The sequence below is a fragment of the Polyodon spathula genome, chromosome 13, assembly GCF_017654505.1.
Source record: "Polyodon spathula isolate WHYD16114869_AA chromosome 13, ASM1765450v1, whole genome shotgun sequence".
NCBI classification, from domain to species: domain Eukaryota; kingdom Metazoa; phylum Chordata; class Actinopteri; order Acipenseriformes; family Polyodontidae; genus Polyodon; species Polyodon spathula.
In genome coordinates this window covers 13095614-13107799 of record NC_054546.1, presented here as the reverse complement: position 1 = coordinate 13107799, position 12186 = coordinate 13095614, and the positions used below count along the sequence as shown (strand labels likewise).

Sequence of the window (12186 nt, the reverse complement as noted above, 5' to 3'; positions counted from 1 at the left end):
GTTAATATCTAAAAATAGTTAATTAGGAGTATGCAAATAAATAAATAATACAGGACCCATGCGTTTTTAAGGGGTGGAATGGGTGGGGCTGGCCTTCTTTTACATCACGTGCAAACAATCCTTAACAACAACACATATGTTCACTATATGGATTACTATCACTTTACTGTACCTTGTAAGGTTATTTATTTAATTATTTTTTTTTGAAATGTACTTTAAGAGTTCCCCTTTTTATGCAGCATCTCTTCCTAACTTCAAGCTACCAGCAAAAACACTAATTTAAAACTCACATGGACACCTACAATAATATGTAGGGATGTAGACAGAATACAGACAGGCTAGGCTGTACCCAGAAAACACCGGGTAATCACTGTTTCTCTAGCTGTGTTATGTATGCCATACCATAATTTCTCTTATACAATTGTGACGGTGTGAGGGTGTATACGATATGAAGAAAACCGAAACCAGGAAATGTTCTTCCTTCAAATTGATAAACAAGTCAGGACATGACCTAGCTAGATAGAAAGAGTTGAAAATGCAGGTCTCAATCACCGATTCCAAGATTATATTAATATTTAGTTTTCTACAGGTAAGCACATTGCACGTTTCTATTTGTATTGGTGGGTTGAGCTGTGCTTTACACTGCGTCCCTGGTGTGAATTGCCATAAAATGATGTAAGTCACCGCGGTAGAAAATTTAGCTTGACGTTCTATATTCCAGGGTAACATACGCACTGCATAGCGCATACAAAAAAATGGCTTGTTTACCTTATTTACAGCTGCTAATAAGACTAATTGTTAATTATTTCACAACTATTGTTTTACCTCTGAACCCCAGGAATAATTTGTGAAAACCGATGGCATATCGCATAACTTTGCATATAGTACATGGCATGCTGAAAAAGATATGTTTACCTTCCAGCTGCTTCACAGCTTTAAATATAGTCTTCGGGAAAGTGGAATTGCAACTTCGAAAAGTATTCTTCCTCCTTAAAAGGTGACAAAATGCGTTTTTTTTAAAGTGTCGGTTACATGTTCCCATGTTTTGCTACCACTGTTTAAGTAAGTTGTAGTGTATAATCAACATCGCTGGTATGGTACAGAAATAAGACTCAGGTGTATGGGCAATATAACATTCTACTGTAGTTACAAACATGTTCAGGAACTATTCGATTTATTGACAGAAACATTTAAATCGTGCTTTATTTTGAAGATGATTTTCTTAAATATTTGTTTTTCCAAATACATACATACATACTTAAATCCTCTTTACAAACTGATAAATAAGGTTTAATGAACAGTGCACAAAGCATTAAAACAGTTACATTTTGTGAGCGGTCCTTATGAGCCCAGGGAAAAAAAATATAATTAACAGTAAGCAGATATAAGACCTAACAAGAAGTGAGCATTTTGCAGGTAGTAATTTGCCAACCCAATTCAATAGTATGTTTTTAGCTCAGTGTGATTTTGTGCTGCAGTTGATTCTTGTTTTGGTGAGCAGTTCCCTGAGACAAGGGTACCATATTTGAAAAACTCTCAAAACCAGTATTCAACACACTTTTCATGACAATTACATGATACAATGATGCAGGTTGTGTTTATGGAGGTACTAGCACATAGACAACTAAAATGATCATTTGTGGACTAGTGTGGTAACAGATTTTGGTTTGGTATCATTTTAGTACCAGTGCGCTACCGCTGTAACCCCAAGGTTCTTCAGTGTAATATGTGGGTGTTATAAAATTGCATCTCCATAGTATTTTTCAAACATTTCTGTGTGGACAGACATGTCTTCCATCACTGGATATGTCAAAGGCCTATTCTTTTCTAAATAACTGATGTCACAATCTCTGTGTGTCTGCTCTGCAGGTGGCTGTCTTATCTACTCCAGTAGCAAATACAACAAAAGACAGTTTTGCAAGTAGTTTTGATCACCATAACCTTGTGAAAAGAAGTACATGTCCTCAAGATGAACATGTTGGAAAGAATGAATTGTGCTGCAAGATGTGTGTAGCAGGTATATGAATATCTTTAGTTACACCTTTGGATAATAATAATAATAATAATAATAATAATAATAATAATAATAATATAATAATAATAATAATAATAATAAGTTAGACTCTGTTGATAATAGAGAAAGTCAAGGGACTTTTTGCTGAAGTTTATGCTTTTTGGGGGGAATTTACCAAAAGATAGATACAGTGAGTGAAGAAAGGAGGCGTTGTGGAGTTTAGTGGTTTGTTTTATGTGGGTCTGAAATGTTATTGGCGCACCGTTAATTTTTTTATATAATTTAAGTACTTTCTGTTTTATTGTTATTTTCTAATAGATTTTGTAGTTACATACAGATAACTTAAAACCATCAACCCAGATTCAAAATGTATTCAGTAAGAACACTATTGGAATGACAGCTGTTATAAAGTCAGATGAGTCGCTGGCATGCTGTGCATTTAGCAGTTTTTTCTGGTGGGTAATTCCAGTTTTCTGCAACTATGTGAGTCATATATTTCATGATTGCTCATACAGGAAAGTCGTTTTACCATCCTTTTCAGATACAAAGGTATCTCAAGTAAACAGTGTAGTGTTCTTGGTGCCTTTTTCGCCATCAAAACAGGGGAAGAACAACAAATTAGAATCACCTGCTGTGTCAAAGGGCGCCAAGATGATGGAGCATGCTCAGTGTGCAGTGTGGCTCCAGATACTGAAATATTCATTAAGATAACTTCTGAGTTATGTAAATACTGGGCTGCTTTCATAAAGCATGTGTGTCTCTAAATACATGTAAGTGTAATTGAAAATGTAGGCGAAGATGACAAAATACAGGATTGCGTAAATTTTGGTATGTTTTTTAAAGTTTGCGGTAAGAATCATGCTGTAGAGAGGGTGTAGGAAGTGATATTGTGGTTTTTACATCCTTCACCAACTGTAAATAATGCAGACATTTTGTTTTAACTGCTTGTTTGAAGTCATTCTGTTAACATATCTATCTTGACATTTTGCATTTATAAAATAAATTGGTAGCCAATGTAACGTTTTGTTATTTATCACATGAATGGGGAAAAGATTACAGATGTACTGTTAGTTGTGTTGTACTTAACAATTTTCACAACACTGAATGTTTCCCGTAATGTAAAAGATGTGCAATAATATATATTTTTTGTATTTTCATAGGCCAGAAATTGAATGAGGATTGTACAACTGAACATGGATATCCAACATGTGAGCAGTGTCCATTAGGAACATATACTTCCCACCCAAACTACTTAACGGCTTGTGAAGCTTGTAAAATATGTGACATTAATGATGGTGCGTATACAGTATTTCTGGGCAGATCTGTAGAATACTTTTATTTTAATAATAAAACAATAATAAAACTGTGAGCAACAATTTATCTGATCCCTACTTCAGAGTACAGATGTTGGCCACAATGCTGATTCAATCAAAAACTATTTCCCTGTTTTAAGGTGACATTATATATATATATATATATATATATATATATATATATATATATATATATATATATATATATATATATATAATGTATGTTAGTATACATATACGTTTTTTAAACTTGCACTGATGCTTTGTTGTGGTTGGGGGGGTTCTCCTGATGTCTACAGCTTTGGTTTTAACAGCCCCCACAGAACAGAAATAATACAACTGTAATGCATTACTGAACAGTACAGTATAACACCGTAAACAGGACCACAGCATAGCTGGAAATTAAGCAGAGATAGAATTAGGACAGAGGGCAGGAGTCTTGGTGGGCTGATTGGCTTCCTGATGTTCTTATGATATAACTTTTCCAAGCCCCTGACAGCTTTCATTTGTTTTCTTACAGGGCTTGTGGAAGAGTTACCATGCAGTAATATTAGTAACACAGAGTGCAGATGTGTGAAGGGCTTCTACTGTGGTGTCAAGACAGACTGTTCCCACTGTACACCCTGCCAAAAGTGGGTCTAAAGTTTTGAAATGCTCTTTCTTATTTGAAAGGAAAAAGGTGTTGCACATTTTGTTATCAATCAATTAACATTTTTATTATTTAGGTGCAGTAATTCTGAGATTGAAGAAAAGGAATGCACACCAACCAGCAACACGGTCTGCAAGCCCAGAGCAGAAAGTAAGATTATTATTATTATTATTATTATTATTATTATTATTATTATTATTATTATTATTATTATTATTATAATAGGCATTCCGATATATTTTATTCCCAGTTTATCACTGGGAAAATCAATATACAGCTATGGCCAAAAGTTTTGCATCACCCTATAGCAGGGATACGCAACCCGCGGCCCATGGGCTGCATGCAGCCAGTTTATTGTCTGACTGCGGCCCAGTGTATTAATTCCCCCTCCACTTAATATTTTTTGAATGCTAGAACCATTCTTTTTGTGTCCAGTCTTTCTGAATAAGCTTTGCCTTTAGGATATTAAAGCAAATCATAATAATGCAATATTTTTGTTACAGGTGACAGCAAATGGTGGATATATCTTATTGTTTTAGCTATATTGGCAATACTAATAGGATCAGTTTATTGTTGGCGCACCAAAAAACTCTGCTTTGGTAAGCTCAGTCAGACATTCACAATATTGAAGATACGTTGAAAGCTAAATAATCAAATAACTAATTTTCTTTTTTTTTTTTTTACCGAAAAGATAAACCTGCAATCAATGAAAACATAACTACTGAGGTATGCATGTTTTTTTTTTAATTATTATTTTGAATGTTTTTGCTCATCTCATTATAAATGTTTAATAAATAAGGATTAGTTTATTTTGTTCTTTTCCTTCTCGTGACTGCTTGTCCACGTTATTTTAATGAATGGGAATGTTCATCAGTGAGTGGATATCTTGTGCAAGGTTGTCTCATTTACCTTGTGTATGTACACAGGGTGCACCCAAAATAATAGAATACGTTGAATAAAACATGAATGCACTTGAATATAAAAAATACTGTAAATGCCTTTATATCTGCCAAGAATATTCAGAAAACCATAGCTGGAAAGAAAACAATGGCCTGAAGTCAATTGATATGCAGTCCAAGAGAAATATATCAAAAATAAACCTTTAAGTTTACATTTGAATTTTTTCTTTTTTAACAGACCAACCCTCTTCTTCCAGGTATGTACGCCTATGCTTTTTAACCGTTGATACTAAATGTTACACAGTGTTTTTACTTTATTGCATACATGTAACTAATTTGAATCCTGGGCATTTAGAATGATTTGTAACATTTCAGGAAACAAAGTCCCAGTCTTGACTGTTTACCACATTCTTCAATGATTTATTTTTTTTCCTTTTGTGAAATGTACGCTAACAGACCTTGTTTATATGCCCCAAATATATTTCAAATATAGTACTCCTCTAATACTTTCAGCAGTTGGAAGACAGTATTATAGCTCTTACGTAGTTTAGTATACAAAACAGATTATTATTTTTTTTTTACATTTTACCTCATAGCAACAACTGTAAAAATGACTGGTAATACATATCATGTAAAATGTACACTGCATGTTTGACATCAGCAGACCAAGGTGGTTTTGTAATGGAGGTAAGGGCAGACATCATCTCCTCCACATTGCATGATGCTCTTTCTGTTCATGGTGCTGTAACTCCCCCTAATGGATTATTGAGAAACTGTTCAGTATTTTACATAAACATTTTACACAAACAAGACACAGTTGGCTTACACTTTGTCCCTGAAAATTTATTTTGTTTCTTTATTTCCAGCAATATTATCAAAATAGTTTTCCCAATAATTGACCATTTAATGTAAATTCTTCTTATTTTTTTTGTTTCAGATATTGACCTTCAACCGCATCTGTACTTTATTGCGGACACAGTAGGCTTCAGTGAGACAAGGAAGTTTCTTTTAACAAACGGATTTTTCAAGGGAGAAGTTGAAAATATTATAGGGAATCATCCAAACAACGTTAGGGATCAGACTGTTGAATTGTGGACGGCATGGTACCAACGGCATGGAATTCCCAATGCCTACTCCACTTTGATCAAGAAGCTTCAGGAAATGAAACTAAATCGAAATGCTGAAGCAATTATCAGGAATGTCAAAAATAGTGTTCAAAATTCAAATAGAGATAGGGATTGTAAAGATGCATAGCCATTTCCAATGTGTTACAGCAACAAGAAGTGCCAAGGGTGCAGTGAGCATTTTGTCATCTAAAGAGCAATGAAGAGGCATCTAGCTGTCAGAGCGTCCTCGTTACAAATTATGTAACTATGTGAAGCTAAAGCCTTCCTTTCACAATTTAAAACATGTCTAATTCACAGAAAAGTGCAGTTTACACTACACAATGAAAAATTCTGAAATTGACCTCAAACTTTCAGTCAAATAGTGTAAATCTAGATCTGTGTATATTTTCCTAATTTTGAATTATGAATACAGAATCTTGGTCTGCTTAACCTTCTATAGATCAAATCAGTTCATTGCTGTTTGGCTCGCTCTTGTTGGTCACCCTGAGAAATTAAATAAATACAAAAAAATGTAGGATTCATTTTCCGTTACATAGCTGAATGGAGACCATCACAGTGGCTTGGCATGTAGCACGTTTTAGTTTTTCCGATGAGCCTGTGAAATCCTGGCCAGTGTTGAGTGTTAGTCCACACCACTGAAGTACAGGTCAGAACATGTCAGGTAAACCAAGAAATGTCAGATTGTTTACAGCTATTTTGAAGCCTGCATTTTCATAAAAATGATGTATAGTTTTTTTTTTTTTTTATTGTAACACTATTGTGTTCTAACAGTGCGTGAGGGTAATGCATATCTGAAATGTATTAATGTTTAATAAAATTTACAAGATTGCCAAAACCCACATGGGAATACTTTATGTGGTTTCATTGTTTAATCATAAATAAATTAATACAAAAATAAAAATGCATAAACACAGATTCATTTTACACTATTTTGCATAGCTTCCCATTGTATGGCTACATGTCTGTACAATGGCAACCTCAGAGAAGCTTTATCCAGGGGATTTGAGTAATCATTTCTATTGCTTTTTATTCATGAGAAGGTCCATCTAAAAATGAGTTCAAGCTTTTTGTTAATATAGGAACCGAATAGAAAAAAGTATCAATGTGATTCAGCAGTTTAGCTTTCTCACACTAGATGGCGGTATTTTTCTAAATATAAAAGTGTTATTGCTAGGTCCAGTGCAAGTGGTGGTCATGATATCAACTCTACCTAAACACAAGCCTGCCGAGAGCTGTCATGGACTGAGGGGAAGGATTGGTATGTGCCATAATGGGTTTGAAGGAAACCCAACAACTAAACTGTATAAATGATATATAGATTAGGCATCTTTATAACTTATACCTTGGCTCAGATTTATACAGTGTTTACTCTAATCATTTTATTTATTAATTTGTTGATTGATTTAATTTTATATTATACATTATTTAATTATATTTCTTTTGATTCGTAATTGTAAAAAAAACTCTCTCCATAAAAAATAGGCACACTTTATTTTTGTTGTTGCCAAAACTGCAACAATGTATAAGTTATAAATAATTAAGGAAAGCTGTTCTCACTTTTGAACAGGTCTTCTACCTTCTACCACTGTAAATATAATTAGCACTGTTTATTCTGACATTAACACATGTTAATGTTGCAAAACTAGATACAAACAACTTAAAGATAATGAAATATAACAATTATTTTATATGATGTGTTACTGTTGTTTACAATCACTTTGGTTATTATCATTAATGTTTTCAGTCATCACATCCTGGTGACTTTTTCAAACTCACAAATTAAAAGAACCCCTGTAGCCTCTACAGAGTGATCTGGTTTTCACTCCAAGTACAGCTGGTAGTGTAACCATTAACCTGCCCTCTGCAACACTGCACCCTGTGAGTGATCTATCCAAAAATACTTTTTTTCTGATGTATTTCTCACGGATGTATTTCTTACATCCACTAGGGGGGGCAGGAGGTTAATAGTTATGCTCTGATGTACCAGTTGTAACCTGTCTGAGAGCTCTATAGAGTATGAGGCACCGTTCAGGAAATACTAAATTGATTAATTTATAAACAGTATGGTTAATTTACAAACAGTATAGTTAATTTATGAACAGTATGGTTAATTTACGAACAGTATGGTTGGGACATTAAATGGCACTGTGAAGGACACCCATGGGTTCCTTACTGTCATATAGATGCATAAACGCATAGTCTACATGGAGTCTCCTCCTTTTACAAGAAAACGACTACTTTAGTATCTCACATTTGCCATTTGAGTATTAGTGCTCTCCAGTGAGGAAGTAGGCATACACTTTCCAGGAGAAGGAAAATGATGAGGCAGTATTTGTGTTTTACGAATTTGAAGGATAAGAAAGCTAACTGCTGTACATAATACCGGTAATAATAATAATAATAATAATAATAATAATAATAATAATAATAAATAATAATAATAATAAATATAGCTTGGCTTGTGGCAGCCATATTTTTTTTATGTAGTGACTTGATAAACAAACTTGCCAAAGCTATATATGCAAAGTTTCGCTTAAATCCGCATAACGGTTTTAGAGAAAAAGACGTTTGAATATTTGACAAATACAATATGGCCGCCAAACTATTTGACCAATCAACTTCTGTTGAACAAGTCTAAATATAGGGCCTAAGGGTAGTATGTGCCAGAAGTTTCACATCTCTACCATAAGCAGTTTCAGACAAGATTTTTTCAAATTGGCCAAAATTCTTGAAAAATCCAATATGGACTGCCAAACCATGTGACTTATGACCTTCGCTTTTGCTCGGACATAGTTTCCCATAGACCACTACCAGTGTACCAAGTTTCGTGACTTTTCACGCAACAGTGTTGATTTTACAGACATTTGAAAATTTTGGTGGAATAAAAAAAAAAATAATAATAATAATCCTAACAATTACAATAGGGTTCCAGCAACTTCATTGCTTGGACCCTTGATAATAATAATATAAAGCATATCTAATATTTTCATTATTTTTGCTCTAATACTCTAAGAGTCCCCTACACATTACAAGTCTGTCTGTTTTAACATACTGGAGCACTAGACTATACCTATAAACTTATATGTATAACTATAAAATAGCTTGAAATTAACCATACTGTTTGTTAATTAACCAATGAATTCCTGAACTGCGTCCTATAGCGGTTACCAGCGGTTATTAGGAAGTCGCCAGTATGTGATAACAGGACTGAACATGATAAAAGTGAGTCAAGACACAAAAACATATTAGCTAAGACAGCTGCGGAATTTCAAACCCTCTCAAAGTATAATACAAGAACCTTTTTTTTTTTTTTTTTTTTTTACAAACATTTTAGTATTGTAAATTCAATAGCTCTCCATTTTAACCCATCAAAAATGCTTTTTGACACTGGAGTAAATGCCTTAGTTAATTTCCCCCTCAGTGTCAAGGGCCATTGCATCACTTGTCAAGTTGGTTTAAACAGCCATTCTTTTTTAGGAAAGCAATAATGATATGAATCTGTGTCACAAACTGGGAAACTGGGAGGCTGATTGTAGGAGTAACATTTCTATCAGTTAAGGTGTCATTGGTGATGTATGTTGGGTAATATCCAGCAGTGATGCAATCCCTGGTCATAAAGTGCATTTAAATTGTATATCAGATAGAAAAAAAACCTGGTAATTTGTGCATTTAGCTTTGCACACAGTCCAACATATTTATTTACATTAGGAGAGTGGATCATTAAAATGGGCTATCCCTATAACCTTCAACCTTCATAATTTCTCTGACAGTCTTTTATATCTAAAAAAAATCCTGTAATGGGGTCATGGATCACACACTTGAAAAATAACTGAGTCTCTAAAACAAATTGTTAAAAAACAAGATATATATATATATATATATCTATATATATATATATATATATATATAATATATATATACACACATATATAATATATATATATATATACATACACACACACACACACACCAGCCTTATCACATAATATTGCAATAGCAAAATACCCATGGCAGATCTTCACACAATGGACACCATCTGTTGTCAAAAGGTGCAGTCATCAAAACAGGAAAACTGGAAATTCCACCTGGAAGGGGGGACTGGCAATAAAATATGGAAACATTAAGGCTTGTTTTTATAGAATAAAGGCTATGTTTGATGATCCCTATTTGAAGCTTCCACTGGCTGAGAGAAATAAAACTATTTATGTATTTATTATTATCATGTAAACTTCTGTTGTAAACTAAACAGCAATGTTTAAACAAAAGGAGGGACCTTTTCCAGAAAAAAAAAAATCTATATATATTGGTAAAAAAAAACAGTTTTGAAATTGAGGACTAAACAGTACTTCACATTTACTATTAACTAGTTCATAAAACAGTTCATGAGCTGTTCAATGTGGGGGGTATACAGCATTCAGAAAAACAAGGCTAATTAGCATTGAACATGATGTAGCATAAACCAGCTTTCATCTGACATTGTGCAAACCTGCAAGTAATTTACATAAGCAAATTAATACAAATAATGTCATACATATGCATACCGGTACCACACTAATTATTAAAAAAGGCATCCTTCATGAACAGTTATCCCTTTAGAAAGGTAGTCCTACAGACCTAGTGTTAAACAAAAGCCTGGTCAAAAAGATCCTGATAATACCCAAATAACCAGGCATTAGAAACCTAAAGCAAAACTAACTTTAATATGGGGAGAAGTTGTCAAGGACCAACAAGCAATAGCTCAGTTTTATCTGTATTTAATTTCAGAAGATTCTGGAAGAATCAGTGTTAGGCCTGAGAGACAAATTAAAATATACAACAAATGTTGAGTGCTAGAGTGTCCCCCCCCCAATCCAATGACACAATACGCACTGTTTTGTAAAGGAAATTCAGCTGATTAATTCATGTTCAAACAGAACTTTACCAAAATATAGCTTTATTTTAAATATATTATACTTGTTATGTAAACAGAATACTCATTGTGTATCTGCTGTGTATTATCTGCATAGCAATGAAAATTCATATTATAAATAACGGTAGAACAAAATGACAATATAGTGAACCTTTGTTTAGACGAGGAAAACATCAAAAACACCTAGAATGGCCACTAAACTATAAAGACTGGTCAAAAAAACAATGTATTATTGTCAGGATGGGAGGGGTATGGTGTGGATTTTGACATCAGATTTCAGGAAAGCAGTACACAAAAGACAGGAATGTGGGGCAAAACTATTAATCAAAATAAAGACTTCTTCAAAAGATAAATAAATGGGCACAAGGGCCAAAGCAACAAAACACTAATCAATACAGACAAGTACTTATTCGTACAATATTACAGGTAGCAATCATAACACACACAATTAATCAATAATTAACAATTACCTAATTAAGGCTCCAGTCACACTCTCACATGTATTTCTGGCAGGGAGGAATTTAACTTCTTCCCTGCCGATCCAAAACAAGCAGTAATAATGACGGGCGGCTTTCATCTGTCCATATAAAAAATACCACACATTTAATTCTTCACACCCACCCACCCCGTCACAGTCATGGACGGAATGTTTGAGCAAGAGGAAACTACGTGTGAAGAAAAACAGGCAAGCCCTGGCACAAATGAAGCACAGCCTGAGGGCGGGAAACATTTACTATGCCAGTCAAACCTATTCAGGATTAGGCAGTAAACATTCACAAAGGAACCACTTTCTCTACGGATCAAGAACAGCCACTGCACCATCCCATTGTAGGCACTACAACAGATCCAAAAGGTTCCTGTTGAATAATTTCAGTAGATTATCTGTAATACAATACATACTTGTATAAAGGCAAGCATACCCCGTGACACCAAGTCACAAATGTCACAACCTGGAGGAAGCTCGTATGATGGTCATGTGATTTAAGCTGTCGAATACCAGTAAGAATCTAATTCAAAGACAATGACCAAAGAAAGTAAGATTGGTTGGTGACAGATTGATAGTCCCGAGGCGTTCACTATGTCTAATGGGTGACTGTCAAAGACGGCCGGAGTGGGTGGCGTCAGACCAGAAGCAGGAAATAAACAGATAGATGGAGTTTGGTTGGGGGAATGCTTTCGCTCAGCATTTATAATAAATAAACAGAAAAGGCTCACATTTTAACTACTTTAAATGTACGTGAAGTGATGTACAATCCCGTGCCTAAATACAAATAT

At 34.2% G+C, this 12186-nt stretch overlaps 1 protein-coding gene and 1 long non-coding RNA gene across 2 annotated transcripts; one reads left to right on the top strand and one right to left on the bottom strand.

The window, feature by feature from the left end:
* The first annotated feature begins 433 nt into the window (after positions 1-433).
* fas (Fas cell surface death receptor) lies at positions 434-6851 on the top strand. Its single transcript, XM_041267477.1, has 9 exons — positions 434-589; positions 1870-2017; positions 3175-3309; positions 3848-3959; positions 4053-4126; positions 4480-4575; positions 4668-4702; positions 5114-5132; positions 5813-6851. Exons 1-9 carry the CDS (start codon positions 536-538, stop codon positions 6127-6129), a joined length of 990 nt encoding a protein of 329 aa, XP_041123411.1. The 5' UTR covers positions 434-535; the 3' UTR covers positions 6130-6851.
* On the bottom strand, positions 5139-11499 carry LOC121325160. Its single transcript, XR_005951319.1, has 3 exons — positions 11382-11499; positions 10008-10100; positions 5139-5629 (listed from the first exon to the last, which is right to left on the bottom strand). It is a non-coding gene; the product is annotated as an uncharacterized LOC121325160 (long non-coding RNA).
* Between the last annotated feature and the right edge of the window lie 687 nt (positions 11500-12186).